Source organism: Anopheles moucheti, chromosome 3 (assembly GCF_943734755.1).
Source record: "Anopheles moucheti chromosome 3, idAnoMoucSN_F20_07, whole genome shotgun sequence".
Taxonomy (NCBI): Eukaryota; Metazoa; Arthropoda; class Insecta; order Diptera; family Culicidae; genus Anopheles; species Anopheles moucheti.
In genome coordinates, this window is record NC_069141.1 from 22,126,592 (window position 1) to 22,145,488 (window position 18,897).

The 18,897-nt window shown below is 42.1% G+C and overlaps 3 protein-coding genes across 3 annotated transcripts; 1 reads left to right on the plus strand and 2 right to left on the minus strand.

The window, feature by feature from the left end:
* The first annotated feature begins 577 nt into the window (after window positions 1-577).
* Window positions 578-1,740, plus strand: LOC128304097 (fatty acid hydroxylase domain-containing protein 2-like). The gene is made up of 2 exons (XM_053041230.1): window positions 578-1,053; window positions 1,133-1,740. The coding sequence occupies exons 1-2, from the start codon at window positions 896-898 to the stop codon at window positions 1,260-1,262; spliced, it is 288 nt and encodes a 95-aa protein (XP_052897190.1). The 5' UTR covers window positions 578-895; the 3' UTR covers window positions 1,263-1,740.
* Window positions 1,741-2,423: 683 nt separating this feature from the next.
* LOC128303718 (fatty acid hydroxylase domain-containing protein 2-like) lies at window positions 2,424-3,793 on the minus strand. The gene is made up of 2 exons (XM_053040769.1): window positions 2,891-3,793; window positions 2,424-2,811 (listed from the first exon to the last, which is right to left on the minus strand). The coding sequence occupies exons 1-2, from the start codon at window positions 3,046-3,048 to the stop codon at window positions 2,682-2,684; spliced, it is 288 nt and encodes a 95-aa protein (XP_052896729.1). The 5' UTR covers window positions 3,049-3,793; the 3' UTR covers window positions 2,424-2,681.
* Window positions 3,794-7,448: 3,655 nt separating this feature from the next.
* On the minus strand, window positions 7,449-18,709 carry LOC128302489 (ubiquitin-conjugating enzyme E2 R2). Its single transcript, XM_053039323.1, has 5 exons — window positions 18,128-18,709; window positions 14,312-14,398; window positions 14,006-14,238; window positions 13,814-13,928; window positions 7,449-8,390 (listed from the first exon to the last, which is right to left on the minus strand). Exons 1-5 carry the CDS (start codon window positions 18,302-18,304, stop codon window positions 8,277-8,279), a joined length of 726 nt encoding a protein of 241 aa, XP_052895283.1. The 5' UTR covers window positions 18,305-18,709; the 3' UTR covers window positions 7,449-8,276.
* Between the last annotated feature and the right edge of the window lie 188 nt (window positions 18,710-18,897).

Sequence of the window (18,897 nt, forward strand, 5' to 3'; positions counted from 1 at the left end):
GGCCATCACTACGCATACCATCAAACTCATGAGCACCATCGGTTGTGTAAGTGAGATGAAGTGAGATGAGATGTTGATGGTATGCGTAGTGATGGCCTAGGCCATCTTGATTTCTACGCCATTGTGTAAATTTTCGCACCGACAATGGTTGTTTTTCGGCAAACAACGGGTTGCTCTGCGTACCAATAACTGCAATAAGTGATTTTTTCTTCATCCCGCACTTGTACGCTACGCACGATAAGCGATCCTTGTAGCCAACGAAAAGGCGTATCGTTCACCGTGGATCAAAGCTGGAAAAAGGAGGATTACACGAAGCTGAAACGTCCTTCCGGACAACTCGAGCCTGCGGTATTGTGCCCACGTCCGCGGCGATCAGGCACAGCGGTGGTTTTCTTTGTTTAAGAAACGATCTGCTGCAGCGAACCAACTGCCGAGACATTTAGGTGATAACATCCCGCAAGCCGTATGTGAAAGTTCTGTTCCACAATCAATCAACAACAGGCCGGCGTTTTTGCGTAGAACCAAAACGCAACCCGGTAAAAATGAACCGATCGCACGATCGCACGAATGAATCGCACGATCTGCGGCAGGTGATGAAGACAATCTTGTGCAATCAAACGGTGATTGGTGTCCCGATAACGTTTGCTGGCTACTATGGAACAATCCGTGATTCGGTGCCGGACGTACGCACGCTACCCTCGGTGTAGTTCGGTGTGATCTTGCGCGATCTGGTCGTGTGTGTCTTCTTTGCCGAGATTGGATTTTACTACATGCATCGATTCTTGCACCTCAAGCCACTGTACAAACTGGTGCATAAAAAGCACAACGAAAGGACGGGCACCGTTTGCTTCGACCGCTATGTACTGCCATCCGATCGGCCACATCATCAGCAAACATGATCCCACCAAAGATCGGCATACAGCTCATGAAGGCGCACATCTTCACCACTGCCATCTGGTTTCCGTTGGTAATCCTTAACACGATTCGGGATCATTGTGGCTACCATTTGCCGTTCTTTCCCAGCTCCGAGTACCACGATTATCATCACGCGAAGTATGAATCATCAAGCCAAACTGCTGTATGAGGGATATTCTTGCACAGCTTTATATGAATGTTTGTTGTATGTTTACAGATTTACTGAGTGCTTCGGAACGTTCGGGTATCTCGATTGGTTGCACGGGACGGACACAACGTTCCGGAAGTCAAAGCAGCACCAGCGTCATCGTACACTTTGGGGCATTAAATCGGCCCGAGAGTTGTAGCCGGATAGTTAATCCGAAGCCACCTGTTTGCCATCCAAAGCTTACGAGTGAGGGTGGTAAGGAATACCTCGTACTAAAACATCCATCGTTCTTTCGTCTTTCTAGCTGTTCTATTTAATTACAAACTCATGTATTCAATAAAACCGTTTGGGGGCTCTTCATCCAATACGCATAATGCTAGGAAACATAGAAACAATTCGGCATTTTACTGGGACCTTTTCTCTACTCATTTGCTAAACATTGATAATAAACTCATTTCCGATTTTTTGGTGTATACATTGTAATTTTAAGCAAGCAGTAAGTATTTAATTTAGATTTATTTTAAACGTTACCACGTAAGTTTTCAACCAGCATACACGGGTGTTACATACATTTTGTATGGAGCATGACGTTCCTCTTCTGCTTCTTTTCTTATTGTGCTTATTTTTGAGTAAAATTCAATGGACTTAAAATTTAAAAATGAATCGTTAGTTTTATCATAACATAAAAAAACATAATGAATGAATCAAATAAATTTTAGATATGCAAAATATACAAACCAGCTGTTTTCATCATTGCATACCATCAAACCCGTGAGAGCGATCGCCAGTGCAAGTGAGAAGGATGAAATGGGAAGTCTCCCTCATCTCGCGCTCAAAATTTCCGTCGGCTGGATCGAAATTTGTATACAAAACCAGCTTTTTTCAGATTTCCGATACCAAGAGAGCATGTATTAGCAAGAGGTAACATGTATTCCCCTCCAGCGTGCATATTTTGTCACTTGGGCCATCACTACGCATACCATCAACATCTCATCTCACTTCATCTCACTTACACAACCGATGGTGCTCATGAGTTTGATGGTATGCGTAGTGATGGCCCACTTGACAAAATATGGGGGCATACATGTTACCTCTTGCTAATACATGCTCTCTTGGTGTTAGAAATCTGAAAACAGCTGGTTTTGTATATAAATTTCGATCCAGCCGACGGAAATTTTGAGCGCGAGATGAGGGAGACTTCCCATTTCATCCATCTCACTTGCGCTGGCGATCGCTCTCGCGGGTTTGATGGTATGCAATGCAATAATTGGAAACCGCAATGCAATGCAATAATTGGAATAAATCAAAATTAAATACTTACTGCTTGCTTAAAATTACAATGTATACACCAAAAAATCGGAAATGAGTTTATTATCAATGTTTAGCAAATGAGTAGAGAAAAGGTCCCAGTAAAATGCCGAATTGTTTCTATGTTTCCTAGCATTATGCGTATTGGATGAAGAGCCCCCAAACGGTTTTATTGAATACATGAGTTTGTAATTAAATAGAACAGCTAGAAAGACGAAAGAACGATGGATGTTTTAGTACGAGGTATTCCTTACCACCCTCACTCGTAAGCTTTGGATGGCAAACAGGTGGCTTCGGATTAACTATCCGGCTACAACTCTCGGGCCGATTTAATGCCCCAAAGTGTACGATGACGCTGGTGCTGCTTTGACTTCCGGAACGTTGTGTCCGTCCCGTGCAACCAATCGAGATACCCGAACGTTCCGAAGCACTCAGTAAATCTGTAAACATACAACAAACATTCATATAAAGCTGTGCAAGAATATCCCTCATACAGCAGTTTGGCTTGATGATTCATACTTCGCGTGATGATAATCGTGGTACTCGGAGCTGGGAAAGAACGGCAAATGGTAGCCACAATGATCCCGAATCGTGTTAAGGATTACCAACGGAAACCAGATGGCAGTGGTGAAGATGTGCGCCTTCATGAGCTGTATGCCGATCTTTGGTGGGATCATGTTTGCTGATGATGTGGCCGATCGGATGGCAGTACATAGCGGTCGAAGCAAACGGTGCCCGTCCTTTCGTTGTGCTTTTTATGCACCAGTTTGTACAGTGGCTTGAGGTGCAAGAATCGATGCATGTAGTAAAATCCAATCTCGGCAAAGAAGACACACACGACCAGATCGCGCAAGATCACACCGAACTACACCGAGGGTAGCGTGCGTACGTCCGGCACCGAATCACGGATTGTTCCATAGTAGCCAGCAAACGTTATCGGGACACCAATCACCGTTTGATTGCACAAGATTGTCTTCATCACCTGCCGCAGATCGTGCGATTCTATCGGTTCATTTTTACCGGGTTGCGTTTTGTATCTACGCAAAAACGCCGGCCTGTTGTTGATTGATTGTGGAACAGAACTTTCACATACGGCTTGCGGGATGTTATCACCTAAATGTCTCGGCAGTTGGTTCGCTGCAGCAGATCGTTTCTTAAACAAAGAAAACCACCGCTGTCCCTGATCGCCGCGGACGTGGGCACAATACCGCAGGCTCGAGTTGTCCGGAAGGACGTTTCAGCTTCGTGTAATCCTCCTTTTTCCAGCTTTGATCCACGGTGAACGATACGCCTTTTCGTTGGCTACAAGGATCGCTTATCGTGCGTAGCGTACAAGTGCGGGATGAAGAAAAAATCACTTATTGCAGTTATTGGTACGCAGAGCAACCCGTTGTTTGCCGAAAAACAACCATTGTCGGTGCGAAAATTTACACAATGGCGTAGAAATCAAGATGGCCTAGGTCATCACTACGCATACCATCAACATCTCATCTCACTTCATCTCACTTACACAACCGATGGTGCTCATGACTTTGATGGTATGCGTAGTGATGGCCCACTTGACAAAATATGGGGGCATACATGTTACCTCTAGCTAATACATGCTCTCTTGGTGTAGGAAATCTGAATCTGCTGGTTTTGTATAGAAATTTCGATCCAGCCGCCGGCGATTTTGACCGCGAGATGAGGGAGACTTCTCATTTCATCCATCTCACTTGCGCTGGCGATCGCTCTCACGGGTTTGACAGTATGCAATGCAACAGTGATGGGCAAATTTATTCCACGCTGCAGTATCGGAAATCTGAAAACAATTGTGTGCCGGTAACGATACAGTGGTTTTTCGCAGTTGAACTGCTGATTTTGTCACTTGACAAATTTGTCAGCATTTTGTCAACTCTCGTGGCCTAATGGATCGAAGAAAACACGGTCAATTGTTGCAAAAAAGTTCAGTAAGTAAAAGCTCACCACAGAAACCAACCGTTTTTTTTGTTCATGGTCTTAAACATCAACATGAAAAGAAAAAAGGATTCTAGGAAATTTCGCTGATTGTTACCGAAGAAGTAAACCGATTGAAAGTTGTACCTTGGGCGAAAAATCGTAGAAGGCGTTGGACTACTCAGGATTCGTAAATGTACGTAAATCGTAGAAAATGTGATCCAAGTAGTGGCGTTATGGTTCTCCTTAGCGCACAGGGCTACGTAACAGAACTCTGAGGTGTACGCAAGGGAGCTTTCTTTCCGAGACATTGCTGGTGTTGTTAAATCATGTTTGAAGTAACACCGATAATGCCGTAGCAAAATTATAGGCCCCTTTAAAAATTCCGCCCTGGGCCTCCACAAGGGGATTGATCCTCCACTGGATGCAATCATCACCAAAAGTCTCCTCAAAGCGAAGCGCGGCATCGCTTTTGACGCCTGCTTCGATCTCCATCACCATGGAAGCCGAAACAACGTTTCACCGGTCTGTGCCACAGTGTCGGGCGGGTTTTCTTTGAATGTGGGGCCTGTATGTTTTTCTTTTCCAGCTTAGGTTAATTAAAAGGGAATGCCCGTTCCCTTCACTGTTTACATTACGCACTAAAGTTGAAACGGCTTTAAACGAACCGCGGGCCCTAGTAGCGATCTTGTGAAAAAGTAATGTTTTCCGCTTGCTTGTTGTTCTTAATCCCTTCGGCACGGTGATACGCTACCAGTGATGCAGCAATCGTGGGTTTTTATTAGTGTTTTTTATTAACGATTTCTTCAGCTCTAGCTTATCAATTTTATGATTTTATGCATTTGAGTAACATGTTTCATAGAAAAGGGAAATTTAATACACTCACAAAAACAATAACTATTATAAGACAATTTATCTAACTATAGTAATTATCAAATAAAGTAATTGATAAGGAATAATGTTGGTGTGTATGTAAAACCATAAGTAAAAAAAAACAAGCAGCTAAACATAAATTATAGTAGAGTCTACAAAATAAAGACATTAATAAGTAAGACGCATAAGGTGCAATACGTGAATTTGTATAGCTATTACTTATCCAAACATTATAGAATACACCAAAATAATATAAATTCACACGGAAAAACTATACCCAATCAAAACTATCAAGCAATACAGTGCCAAGGTTTTTATGAATTGTTATTTAATGTTGTTTAAAATCTACATCTTCTCATTAATCGATCATTTCTTTTAATTCAATCCGGAAACGTTCAAAGATATTTTATATAGTACATTTATTTTCTGCACGGTTGTCCATTCATCTTCCGTCCAAGCATGTATTTTGTATGATAAATTTGTTAGTTTATTTTGTTTACACATTTCGCACAACACTTCCACTACACCAATGTCCACGTGCACCGCCACGTGGACTTAATGTACCAATTTCTCCCGAATAAATTCCCGCCATGTAAGCGCATTTTTTGTTTGTTTTCACAATCTAAGATTTATTGTTGTTTTTTTTTTTGTTTTAGTTTTTGTCCCAGTATTTTCAATCGCATCTGCTCTTCTCTAATTACATCCCGCTTTCGAGACTGGTATGGTCCGGAAGCCGAAACAAAAGCCGAAACAACCGAGAAAAGCAACAACGTTCTGTATCAACCTCAAAATGTTTGGGTACTCCTTTTTTATTGCTTTTCGGTATTTTGGTATGTTATAACGAGGCCTCCTCAATTTGGGAAGATCCCACAAAGTCGCCCAAAAGAGTTGTCCTATCAGTTAATTTGTGTTTACCCAATTTCTTTCATACTCTTTTCAACATACTGGTGTACTTGGTTTTTATGATAAATGTATGTAAGTTCGAATTTTTCCTCTTGTTTGTTGTTGTGCACTACGCTAACCGTTTCTCTCTGCCTTTCGTTCTCGCCAATCGGGCAAGGGTATGCTATTAGACATTAGTGGCAAAAATCTTACTGCAATTGGCACGCAAAAAACGCTCGGCCCGAAAAGAAAGGAAAGACACAACGTCCAACCGAATGGAAATCACATATAATACCCCTTCCAAAACCGGTGATATCCGCTTAGGACATGAATAGCAACGACGTGCATCGAAACAAAACGCACAAAGAAAGCAAAACTAGCTTCACAAGCGAATCAACAAAACTAAACAGTCAGAAGAGATGATAAACGGAGAAGGCAAAAATAAAACACATACACAAATGAAAATTGTTCTACTATTGTTTATATATGTATTTACATTCTACTGTCGCGGATTAGAAAGAGATGTTGTTGGACGTTTATTTTGTTCTTGTAATGAGCGTTTTGAAAGAAAAAAAAATGGAACTTCAAAGTGTAAAAAGTAAGCTAAATGAACAAATTTTAATTAAATAAATAAAAAAACGAACGCTGTCGCTAGTTAGATATCGTGCGCGTGTAGTATTGTCCCCCCGAACTGAACCTATTGTTCCCACGAAGGGGTTTTGAGAGATCGCGAAATTACCGATTCCTAAACGTTTCTACAGTGAACTATGCAGTTCCCGCATGTTCCAGCTCCAGCTAATTCCACCTTCGAAAATAACATTCAATGATGTTGCGGCTGACTCGAGTGGCTTTAAAAAAATCAATCAGGGCTTGGTTTTATTACATTTCTATATCATTAATAATACGCTGTGTGGTTTTTTTCCAGTTTTCCCATTACATTTTGCATCATTAACCGTGTTTCCTTTACGGATCACTTTCTCTCGCTCTCGCTATAGGTAAAACTACAAACTATTGCATATCCCTTTCGAACAAAACACTGTCGAACGCAACTTCGTCCTCGCGTTCAGCATGAAGGAGTCGTTACGGAGTTACGGGGAGATGTAACGGGCTCCCAACCCGTGTTTTGCGTATATTCTCTCATCCTTTACACCTCCACGTAAGTTCCATATCCTGCACTTATTGGACACTAATTGAACGTAATTATTTATGCTTAAAGTATTGCTCGCGATCAGCATCGTTCGCGCCTTGATTCGCATTTGCTAGCATCTTCGTTTCTCGCACGATCAGATTTCTAAATTCCATACGAGTGGAGCAACAAAAGGAAAGAAAGATCAGATGAGCTTGTACACTAAGTAAGCAATTGAAAACCAAATACAAGAGAGAAAAAAAATCTATAGGTAAATATTTATTCCTTTTCTTTAATGGGGGAGAGGTTCGCATTATTAAGGCTAATGTTTACAACAAAAATTTAGCTTTACGCGATCCGTGTGTCTGTTGCCTGTAGACGATCTTTCCATCCATTCATAATCTCGATTCGTTCTGCCTGTTCCAATCTTTTCCCGGTTCTTTTCCACGCATGCAGAAGCATAATTTAAAACAAAAAACAACACTATCACTCAATACATAATTTCATACGCAAGAGATATGCGTTCGAAGCTTCTCTCTTTCTTCAGCTACAATCACACCGCGCGAATGGATGATTGCATTGATTTGAGCAGGGCTTTCAGTTCTCGTGGGTTTTCTTCCTTTTTTAAATACTACTTTCCCGGCAGTCTCCCGGTGGTTCCATCTCCACTTCACTCGCATCTGTGCGGGCGACGACGATGGTGATGCACTTCTTCCTCATTGCGGGCAAAACAACAAAAGTGGCCTAGCGACAAACAATGCCTCGACGATCTGGCTCAATCTGGGCTGCTGGCACTCATCAACAATACGAACATTTCTCACCACAGCGTGGCAAGGCGGGTTCCGGCGAGCTTTCGATAACGCAACTCCCACATCCCATCGAGTGAAGGTGATGGAGGGGGGGGCGAGGGGAGCTCTCATCACTATCATATTCCCGGCCTTTAACAATCGCCATAGCCTTAACCTAACAATGTGTGTCCCATCCCATCACGCCTCCGCCTGGTCGCCAATAGTGGGATGGTTTGTGTGACGGGTTTGGTTACTGTACCGCGTTCGCTGATGCTGCCGTCCGTCTGCGAGGATAAGCTCGTTAGGATTCACCGTTGCCACTGTCATCGCCGTCGGCGTACGATTCCACCGATGCGTTATCGTCATCCTCCGTGTCGAGATCGTAATCATCATCGTAGAAGTCAGTCATATCGAGCTGCAGCAAGAAAAGCAAATAAACAAATGCATAATAAACGTTATTACTATTGTTGAATTAGTTGCATTATGTATAGACATATAAGCATGGCCTTTTTTGCCAGAATTACCCATTAGAAATTATTGTGCTAATTTGTGATCGTGTCGACAACAAAGACGTCGGTTGGAGCGACGGACATTGTTGTGATTAATTATCGGATTAGCTCGTAATATCTGACATCCTTCAGATTCCATCATTTGAAAGAATGCTCCAGATATAGGGTATATTGTTTATGAGTTTTGGGTTATCATACATTCTACTACATAAATGTCCTTTAGCAAAATGATACATATTAGCCGTACTTTATTTTGTGTTGAAGAAGACAAGCAACTTGCCCAAGCCTAACGAGACAATATTGCACAATTATGCCATGTGTGTCCAAGTAATAAATAAAACACCAGAGATCGAACTTTCCTGGTCGAATTGAAACTCAAACGACGACTTAAAACCTGACACAAAACAAACAACTTAATCCAATCAAACAGGAAACCTGGTAAAGGCCGGTAAGTGGCAACGGATCAGAACTGTCTCGCTCTCGCATTTTACTAATGAGTGGACATTTTTCCAAACCCAACCAACAAAGGCCACCAACCTTCATTCATGCGTGTGAGTGCCGTGGAATAAAAAAAAAAACAAAGTTATAGAGTTTCCGCGTCTTTTGCTGACATCTGAAGAAATCGTTCCCGAGGAAGTTAAACGAAACTGGGTACGAACGTACCGCACATTTGCAGCAGTGGAAAAGGCAAATCCAGAACAGACAACAAAACCAACGAAACCGGTGCACGATAATACACAGCTCGCGCGCGCGTCTGTGACATATGATGCGTGAAAATGCAAGCCATAATATTTCCTCCGCACGCTTGGCAAAGTCACTAATAAATGTGTAGCGATTTGTATAACGGCTACAATGGAGTGGAACAAAAGGGAGCCGGACGAGGGGAGTCCATTCGCCACCCCCGGGGGTAAGACTCGGGGTTTAGCTGCTCTACTCTATAATTCCTTTGGGAGTCATTTGCAGCAGAGATCTGGGTATGGACGAGGGAACCGGGCGGCACCGTGCAGGATGAGTACGGAAGGAATGTGTGTATGTGTTTCTTCTTAAGCACGCTACGGGCATGTGTGTTAGCCACTGCGAGAAACAACCGAGGGAACCACATTCGCATTCCTGCTGCCATTCGGAACGATGACGGTGGTTGGTTGGTTGGTTCCAATTTGCGATTTACAGGGGATTCTGCCGCAAACGGAGGATGTGTTTTGTCCATCGAGGGGCGTGAGGTAGTTTACGATAGGGTAATTTATGACGGTAACTTCGTAAGCAGGATGAGATTGATTTCAGCGCATATGACAATGGCCTGCATGCATCCTCACAGCACGACCCACTTCTGTGTGAGCGCGATAATAACAGTTGTGTAAGTCTTTTTTTTTTTTGCTTCCTTTCCCCAGTACCAGATTTCATCGACGTTTTTTTCTTGGGGTGCTTCTTACTGTGTCTTTTTCGTAGTTTATATATGCTGCAATATAAGAGCAATTCCTGTACAGGATGTCAATGTTCAATGTTCATTTTCAACAATAGAGAACCTTCATTATTTAGTATAGTTATATTATATCGTATTTTTGATTCTTATGTATCCTATCCATTTTCCCTTATTAGAACAAACATTGCAAGAAAAAAATGCAAACCTTGTTATGTGTTTGATACAAATTCTTCAATGACTTATTAAAGTTTCTTGATTCTCCAACAATAGACTTTTAGATTCCTGATAGAATCAGGATCTATATAAATATGGGCATAATAAAAATATGTTTAAACACATAATCAATCAACTGTATGCAATCCCTCGATGGCAAGAAAATAAACCACTTCCTTGTGGTACTTCTTCCCATAAGGATATCCCACACCTAAGAAGTATGGGAAAAGAAATGGCAAAACTCGCGATAAGTGATGTGTGGAAACAAATCTTATTAGTGCTTGCAGAGGTAGCACATACTGCCACCTTCACCCAAGTGTGCCGCTGCATCGAGCGGCTAAACAGGCTAAACACAACCAACGCAAGCAACTCTTTCCCGCATGGAACACACACACGTAATGCTCGTTTGGCCATCACCACCGGTTTTGGCGTGGCGTGAGATATTTTTCAGAAGAAGTTATTTCTATAATTAATATAAATATACAGCCATTTTTCATGCCCTTCATGAGCGCTCCGCACTGCCGAGCTTCTGTTGCCGGTTATTTTCTTTCAATTCGCGAGAAATCCGGGTACGCGCGCGGCTACAGGAGTGGAAGATTTTGCAATATTCTTGTTGAAGCTCAGCTTTTTAACTGTACGCTGCTTGCACCTTCTCTCCGCTTATTATGACGGTCTTGGATTTATAGTCTTCCCGGCAGTTGCTCTGGCACCGCGGTGGCACCAGCTTCGTGGAGCGAGCGAACAGAAACGGATCACAATTAGCGAAACGAGACAGGAGGTACAGAAAAGATCAAACTTTCTTCATGGCGGTGATGAATAGATACATACTGCATAATGCATCATCATCATCTTACTCAAAATCTGCCTCGTTTTACCTAGCCTCAACAACAAGCACCCTAAACAGCCGAGAGAGAGAGATGAGATGGTTGATTCGTAAAGTTCAAAGGCCACAGATGCAATGGGATCGCGCACCGCAATCGTTTCGAGCTGGTGATTATGGTTTTTGCTAACCAGAGGTAAATTTATTACCTTCCAAATTTGGAACTTTGGCACTAGGATGGATAAAGGGTAGCATCGCTGATTGACTGGTTTCAATTCTGGCCGTGGCGCATACAGTACGCGTGTTTCAACAAAATAGAAAGACATTGAAACACTTCCAGCACGAGGGTAGTTCAAAAATTCTATCTTATGCAATGCGTTATACGCAGGAAAGTGAAAACTATAAACGATAAAACGATAAATGACTTGCAATAAGTTTGTAAATCTTGATTTAAAATTCCTATACAAAAAACAAAAAATAAATTGATTGCGTTATCTCATAAGGTAATACGTTGACAGAGCAATGACATTTTCTATATATTATTATAACTTATCAATAAATGGCATATGTTGTATGTTAATAACTGCCTAATAATGTCATGTATCATGTATCATTTAATTTAAAAAATATATATTTCACTACCGAAATACGATGAAAACGTCGCATCTGTTTACTGTCTTTAATTTTCTTATATTACTCGTTTTAGCGTCAAAGCGTGTTCATTTTTATGCAATCGGTATTCATAGGATAGAGTTTGTGTCACTCAAACGGTAATTTGCCTGCGTGTTCCATTTAATATCGTTAATCAATAAATACAATTACGCCCATTGGACAGTAGCTGGGGTTTGACAAAGCGAAATAAAAGGCGATAGAACCACCAGGGACTTATATATCGGGACCATCAACCATCAGCATGAATTGTCAACAAGGAAGTTGCTGGAGTTCCTATATTCAAACAAAAAAAAACGGAACCTTACTGAGGTTTGTGATTCCATCCAACGAAGAACTTCCAGTGCCAGAAGAGCAACATTTATTCGTTTTCGACCGTCTTTAAGCAAGCAAAAAATCAACATAAACCGACCGGAAGGCAAAAGTACCATTCCTAGACGTGGAAACGATTATTGTTATTGACCAGCCGTCGCTCGTTCGTACGTTTTCTGCAACACCGAATGGTCGTTGTTTTTAATTCGTGGCCAATAGAACGGGAAAACGTTTTTTAAGAAGAATTCACTGATTTTACGGCTGTCTAAAGGAGACAGAGAGCGAGTTTGCAGAAAAGCATGTCGTATGGGCGGTAAGCTTAACATTTTCTCGCTGCATACATTCTGCTCCCGCAATTGTTGGAGACATTCTTGGAGCAGTATCAAATAACGAGTCCCACGCCACATAATCGATCTTATGTACGGTAACGTAAGCATCTTACACCACTCTACCAAGCGTATTGATATTGTGATACCGAGTAAACATGCCTGGGACCATTCATTCAACCTCACGATAATGACCGAGAGGAGCCCTCGTTTATGTCCTCTCAGCCTTTCCTCGTTATTCACCTCCAGCTAGCCTCCTTCAGCTAAAAGCTCAAGCAAAAATCGGGGCTTACAGGAGGCGAGTGGGTCACAGAAAGATTATGCTAAAGCCGAAAGTATAATAACGATGTACGCGATTCGATTTTCAATAAACAACCGTTGAGTTATTATTTGCCCAATGATTTATTTGTAAACCGAATCACACACCCCGACAACTGACGTTGCGTGCATGGGGTAGCGGGACGTTAAGAGGGCTCGGGAAGGAGTGTTTCGCCTTACTGTGGTCTCGTAAAATCAAAAACAATGTTGCAGTAACATGATGCTATGGTATTAAAACGGAAGGCATCATCAACAGCGCACGGACCAAACAAACATGACTGGTGCGAAGCAAATCAATCACATTTTGAAGGAGTTCATGTAAATACATTCCGATTGTAGACGATACAAATACAACTAATGGCAAGTGGCTGTCTGTCCACATCCTTGAACTTGGATACTTGGAGGGAATGGAATGTTAACTGGATAAGTTTGTGTTTAATAGCACTGATATGATATTTTTATTGTTTGGATGAAATAACGCATTACCGATGTTTTATATTCGTGTTTAAACTCCAAAATTTTCTAATGTAAACAATTTCACCATTTTTGCATTTATCACATAAAAAGCCATATGAAAATGTATAAATTAATTTGCAACAAAGCATACGATCGTCGATGAGCAGGTGTTTGAATTATTCAATTTCTACCGTGTCAACTACCGTTCGATTGATTACTATTGATTGACCTTGTTGTACGCGAAAAGCGTAAACAAAACAAAAGCAAAACGTGAACGGAACACGATCGTTGCTTCCCGCGTAGAACATCATTTAAACAAACGCATTAATATGCGTAACAAATAGTTGTGCAAATTGTACTGAGCGAACAAAACAAGCGCACCTGGACCTGATATGTTATAATTGATGACGTCCTTTTTAATTCATTATATGTCCGATAACCTCATGCATCTATTGCACAACAAGCTTTAGTATAAAATCCACATCAGCGAGATTAGCGCTTGAGCATATAGCTTTCGATTTTGTTTTGGTTTTGCTCATCATCGTATCATGAGACCAGTCATGCAATAATGAATGCACTGGTAACTCCAACATATTATTTAATCCAATATAATGGCTTTTGCCGTATTATCAACATCACTCTGTTGAGTTTTGTACAAATCTTACAAGGTATTTCCTCCCTGCAAATGCCTTATCCCAGGCATACTCGGTTAACTCCAACATATATCAGTGCAAATATGTGATTGACAATATTTGGACCGTACTATAAACGATGATTTATGGTACGGAAACTCACCTGAGGCTCCTGACCGGTAGGTTTCGTTTTCGACTTGATGCAATACTCTTCTAGCGTTAGTGGTACGATGATGCCTTCCTTTTCGGCTTCAGCCTTGGCAGCTTGCGCTTGTCGTCTAAAAGAGGAAACATTTGCCGTTTTAGAACACTCTATAGCCCATGCCATCAACCATCTTCTTGCTCGTCACCTCACCTAATTATGTTTGGATATTCATTGTCCTTGCCGTGCGAATCTCGCCATCTTCGGTACATGACGGACGCATCGACATTTGCTGGTGAGTAGGTGTTTGGCTCGTTGAGCAAGGAAATCACGGATAGCAGGATGGTTCGTACGTTCTGCGTCGGGTTCCATCGTTCGCATGGTAGTTCACCACTCTGCGGATCGTCAACCGGTGGATGTAGGATCGATATGCAGAGATCACCGTTCTAAAAATCAATGAAAGAAAATTTTGTATAATTAGGCAAACGAGTTAAACATCACAGTACCGCATTTACTTACTTCATACACATTCGGGTGCCAGACCTTTGTTAAAAATCTTATCGATGGTGGAGAGTATGGATAGTCCGGTGGAAATTTCATGTGCGCCTGCAATGAAATGAGAAAAAAGAGCACTCACATTAGATGTTTTTGTCATTTCAATCAACTGGCCATCATCGATGGTGATAAGATCAAACCATAATAAAAATCCCACCGCACACATACTCGTGCTATGAGTAGTGATAGGGAACTCGAACGCTTTTCTATAACTACGGAACTGGCCCCTCACAAAGTTCACGCACGTGTGAACTTTCTATCTCAAGAGTGACTGCTTGAATGACGCGCATTACGAATCATTGATAAGATTTCGAATACAGTGTAGTATGGACGGTATGATGCAGATTGTATGAACCAACGTTGCATCAACTGCACTAGATTAGTGAATTTACTAATCAAACTGTTAATATTTCACTGTTACAATGGTAAAGATTCATTCCTATTCCGGAGGAGTTATTCTCGCAATTCCTTAGATTCTTCAGAAGATCATGAATGATCTTCAAACAATCATTAGCCTGGAATTTAGCTAAACATTGTGCAAATTGTTACTGTGAAAAATAGTCATAAATTTCCTTGTTTTTTCCCCTTTTTTCTTACTTACTTTCATGTCTTGAATAGTGTACAATACCAAGAAAAAGATCGATGTGCAAAGATCTGTTGCGTTAATGAAAATTCTTCAAATTATTTGTGATTCGCTCACTACTCGGAAAACGCTCAATCGCAAAATTGTTACCACAACAAAGAAGCTTCCGTTAATGACCTGTTTTCCTGATGAATTGTCTAATCGATATGGTTTAATTTTCTTCTATCTCCACAGAAAAAGCACAGCTGCAATTCAATCATTTGGATCCTATCTATCATAACGCAACAACAGATGACCTCACAGACAATTTAAGTAATGTTGTGTGTATGAAATTGTTTATGTTTCACTTGTTGCTTCTTATCAGCTTGCCCCAGACCGTTCTACAAACCCCAATCCAGAAACCATAAACCGCATCCGTAAGCGAAACGAAGGACCTTGACTGCACAAAGCGACAAAATATCGCCGCTCTTTCCATACTGCAAAGACCAATCGGGAACCTTAACCGGGATTGCATGACACGGTTTTTGGGAGACAAACAGCACCGATGCATCGGTGCATCGATTTCATCGACGTACGGAGATAAGCGGCAGTGTGACGCGATAGGTTTACGATAGGCACTCAGCTTGTTGCCGTACATGGAGCAACACACGGCCGTGTTCACACGATCGATTATTGTCGATTGCTCCAATAGAAATTGGAACGACCGAACTACCTCTAATGGGTGGAACAGAGAAAAAAGGAACAAGCGTTACACAAGAATGAGAAAAAAAAACAACCGTTCCGGATATGTAGGAGTGCACTATGTGCAGCGAGGGGTTGTACATGCATTCACATGCATATGCTGATGACAAAACGTCAATCCGCGGGCTATGTAGGAATAGAACCGGACCGAGAAACAAACGGCCGATGGTGGTACACGAAGGGCGGGAGTAAAATACTGCCAACCAGAATAATCAATTAACACGCTAAAAATAGGCCCTTTTTTCGCGGGCTCGCGTACTTCGTTCGTTCGCTAGCGGACGAGGAATCCGATACACACGGAAGATGAGGAACAAGAACAAAAACCATCTTATGACTGATGGATCGAACGACCCTTTCTAGCGACCGGTAACGGAAGCGCACAATCACAACGCTAGTGTTGGCAATCGTGTGATTAAATATGTGACACTTCCGTCTCTGGCCACCCATGCAGCACTGTGTGCCTAGGAGAAGGGGAAAAAGAAAATCCCCGCGCGGATGTTACATGTGCAACAAGTCCTGTTTGCATGTTTCAAGCAGGTTTCTTTGTTGATTTTTTTTTCAAATCAAACACTGGGAGTTTGACACAGCAGCACTAAAATCGATTGCAGGTGCATTGCTATCGATGGTGCTACAATATGCCTTAAGTTGATCGATCCAATACAATAAACTGTATCTCGCAGTGTGTCGTCTCATAGCATGTTTATGACGCAAATCTACAGCGGTAACAACACAAGGGAACACCTACAAATTACACCAAAAAATGTAAATTAAAAAGAATTTTGTTGTAAATGGCTTATATGCGTTACACATAGCAAATCATGTGCTGCAAAAGGTATCATTATATTTACAAAATTTTAGAATTCTTAAGCAATCTTACTCTGTGTTACAGTGTCCATATGGTGGAGAGCGATCTTTATCGTTACAATACGCCCTAGGATGTCCAGCTGCATCTTGACAAAGAACGCAATAGTTTTCTTATCTTAAAGGCGTAGTAGTGGATGATGTTAGCAAAGTGGCTAATGCACCGTGTTACCATATCAATGTAAAAAAGCTTTACTTTAGCCAGAAATCACATTGAAATACATTCTCAATTGCTGTTTTTTTCTATAACATATTGTTGATTATTAATTGATTACTATAAAGCATTCTACGTACGACGACAACAAATTTATCAGAGATTAAGGGAAAAGTATCGATTTTGTTCTGGGTCAAATGGTGCTTACTTTCTGATGTCAACCAATTTAGCAAGTTGCCATCAGAATAATCATGCTGCTCATCTGGTGTGGACGAAAAACAGTCCAATGTCTTAACAAAAAAAAACTACTAAAAATGTCCATTTTTCCGTACGGCAGAATGTTTTACTTCCTTAAACAAAGATCGAATATCAACTCATCTGCTAAAGGAACGTTAACTACTGAGAATACTAACATTCGGCAGGTGTGAAATCACCAGGCGCCTTTTGGATCTGATCAAGCCAGTTACCGGTTACCTCACAAACAAAAATGTTACCTTTGGCAAAAACATGTAGCATTGAAATGCGCTAACGCTATCCTCCGGCTGGTGGTTAAGCAACGAAACGAGAAAGCCACATAAAACCATTACCAACCCAAAACATAAACCCGAACTGACCCCACCTAAAAGCAAGCGGCACTGCTTTGCCGTGGGAAGCCGTGGGCCATTACACAAGCCGCGAAGAAGCAACGGTGGTATATACGCTACCGTGAGCCCTCGCCGTGTGTATCGATCATTGCTGCGGTGACGGCTGAGTGGGGAGGGCGACGCAGATAAACGACCGTCAGTAACGCAACGTTGTTCGACGCCATGCTCCAAGGTTGTTTCGTTGCAACCATCCCAGCGTCGCTCATTTGCTCACTCATAGTAGCTCGATCGCTCGATTCGCAAAAGGCACGATCAAATTGTATGTCGATGGGCGATCGGTGTAAGGAAAAAAAAAACCCACAAACACACACACACACTACAAACGCTGGTGGTTTGGCGGCATAACTTACATGCTTTATGAAATTTACGCGTATGAGCAGCCGATTAATCTAGCCGTCTCTTCGGTTGTTCAGTTAAATGATTGCCTTTTTCGGTTAACCGTTCCGTGTGTGTCGGACCCCAGTGTAGCGTTCAAGATCACAGAATGGAAGTATAAAATCATTTCCTGTCGATCATTGATCGCGCTCGGAAGGACACAATGGTGACGAAAATCCATTTATGTGAAAGATTACGCTGCGCTACAAACAGTGACCATCGGCGCACGTGCAGAGTTTAGCAAAGAAAGTCTTTTTTGATTGTTTTTTTCCAAAACCATCATATTTCGATTCCAACACAGAGGACCTTAACGTCGATCGACACTTCTCACTCTGGTACCATGTGGCTCAGTTTATGTTTCACCAACTAGATCACTTCATTCCCGCGGACACTTTAACATTCCCGTTCTTCCCCGGGCTCACCTTGAAGTAACCGCCCTGGTAGAGCGTATCCGGTGGACCGAAGATGGCCACTTCCCATTCGAACAGATTATCCTCGTTCAGTAGCTTCACGCGGAAGCCCTCGACCGGCTCTTCCTGCAGGCTTTTGTACTCCAGCGACAGGGCACGGACAGCCGAACTGGACGGTGTGGCGGACATCGTGGATGTGTGATTTTAATGGTGTGATATACGGTTTGTCACGTAAGAATGAAGCTAAAGATGCTCCAACGGAAAAGGAATGCTCCTTCCTTCCTTCTAATCGCTTGCACCGAACCGTTTTAAGCCAGACCAAACACTCGGCACTTATCGCTGTGACCGCTGCACAGATCGGACTGCTTGTGTTTTCACACGCGGTGTGCTTCGCAGCTCGCCTATATGAACAGCTGCAGTTTAGTTCTGCACGATGGATTCACACTCTCGAAATAAGTTGCACGCGCGATGCACTTCCGCCCGTTTTTGTGTGTGTTGAGCCGCGATCTGTTTGTTTGTTTCCTTTATGATCCGCTGAACCCGTCCGATTGGTGACGCAGCTTGAAGATGACCGCGTATTTTGTGTCTTCCTTGTGTCTATCTAAAACGAGATCAATGTCGCAAGAAGATGGAGAGTGGTATTACTTACGACGGTACACAATGATTTTGCTTTGTTTTGTTTTTTGCAACGCTGTGCCATTTTACCACATTTTCCAACCCAGCAATGGACGATTTTCGCATGACAGATAGGACAAAGAGCTGTGTGTGGTGTTTTTTCCACA

What these genes read in the sequence shown, in the direction of transcription:
- LOC128304097 (XM_053041230.1), top strand. Translation starts at nt 896, where the DNA reads ATGATCCCACCAAAGATCGGCATACAGCTCATGAAGGCGCACATCTTC. An exon ending in CACGATTATCATCACGCGAA is followed by an intron (nt 1,054 to 1,132) that starts GTATGAATCATC and finishes GTATGTTTACAG; the next exon opens with ATTTACTGAGTGCTTCGGAA.
- LOC128303718 (XM_053040769.1), bottom strand. Translation starts at nt 3,048, where the DNA reads ATGATCCCACCAAAGATCGGCATACAGCTCATGAAGGCGCACATCTTC. An exon ending in CACGATTATCATCACGCGAA is followed by an intron (nt 2,812 to 2,890) that starts GTATGAATCATC and finishes GTATGTTTACAG; the next exon opens with ATTTACTGAGTGCTTCGGAA.
- LOC128302489 (XM_053039323.1), bottom strand. Translation starts at nt 18,304, where the DNA reads ATGTCCGCCACACCGTCCAGTTCGGCTGTCCGTGCCCTGTCGCTGGAG. An exon ending in GGCACCCGAATGTGTATGAA is followed by an intron (nt 14,239 to 14,311) that starts GTAAGTAAATGC and finishes ATTGATTTTTAG; the next exon opens with AACGGTGATCTCTGCATATC. An exon ending in CTACCGGTCAGGAGCCTCAG is followed by an intron (nt 8,391 to 13,813) that starts GTGAGTTTCCGT and finishes TTCTTGCTGCAG; the next exon opens with CTCGATATGACTGACTTCTA.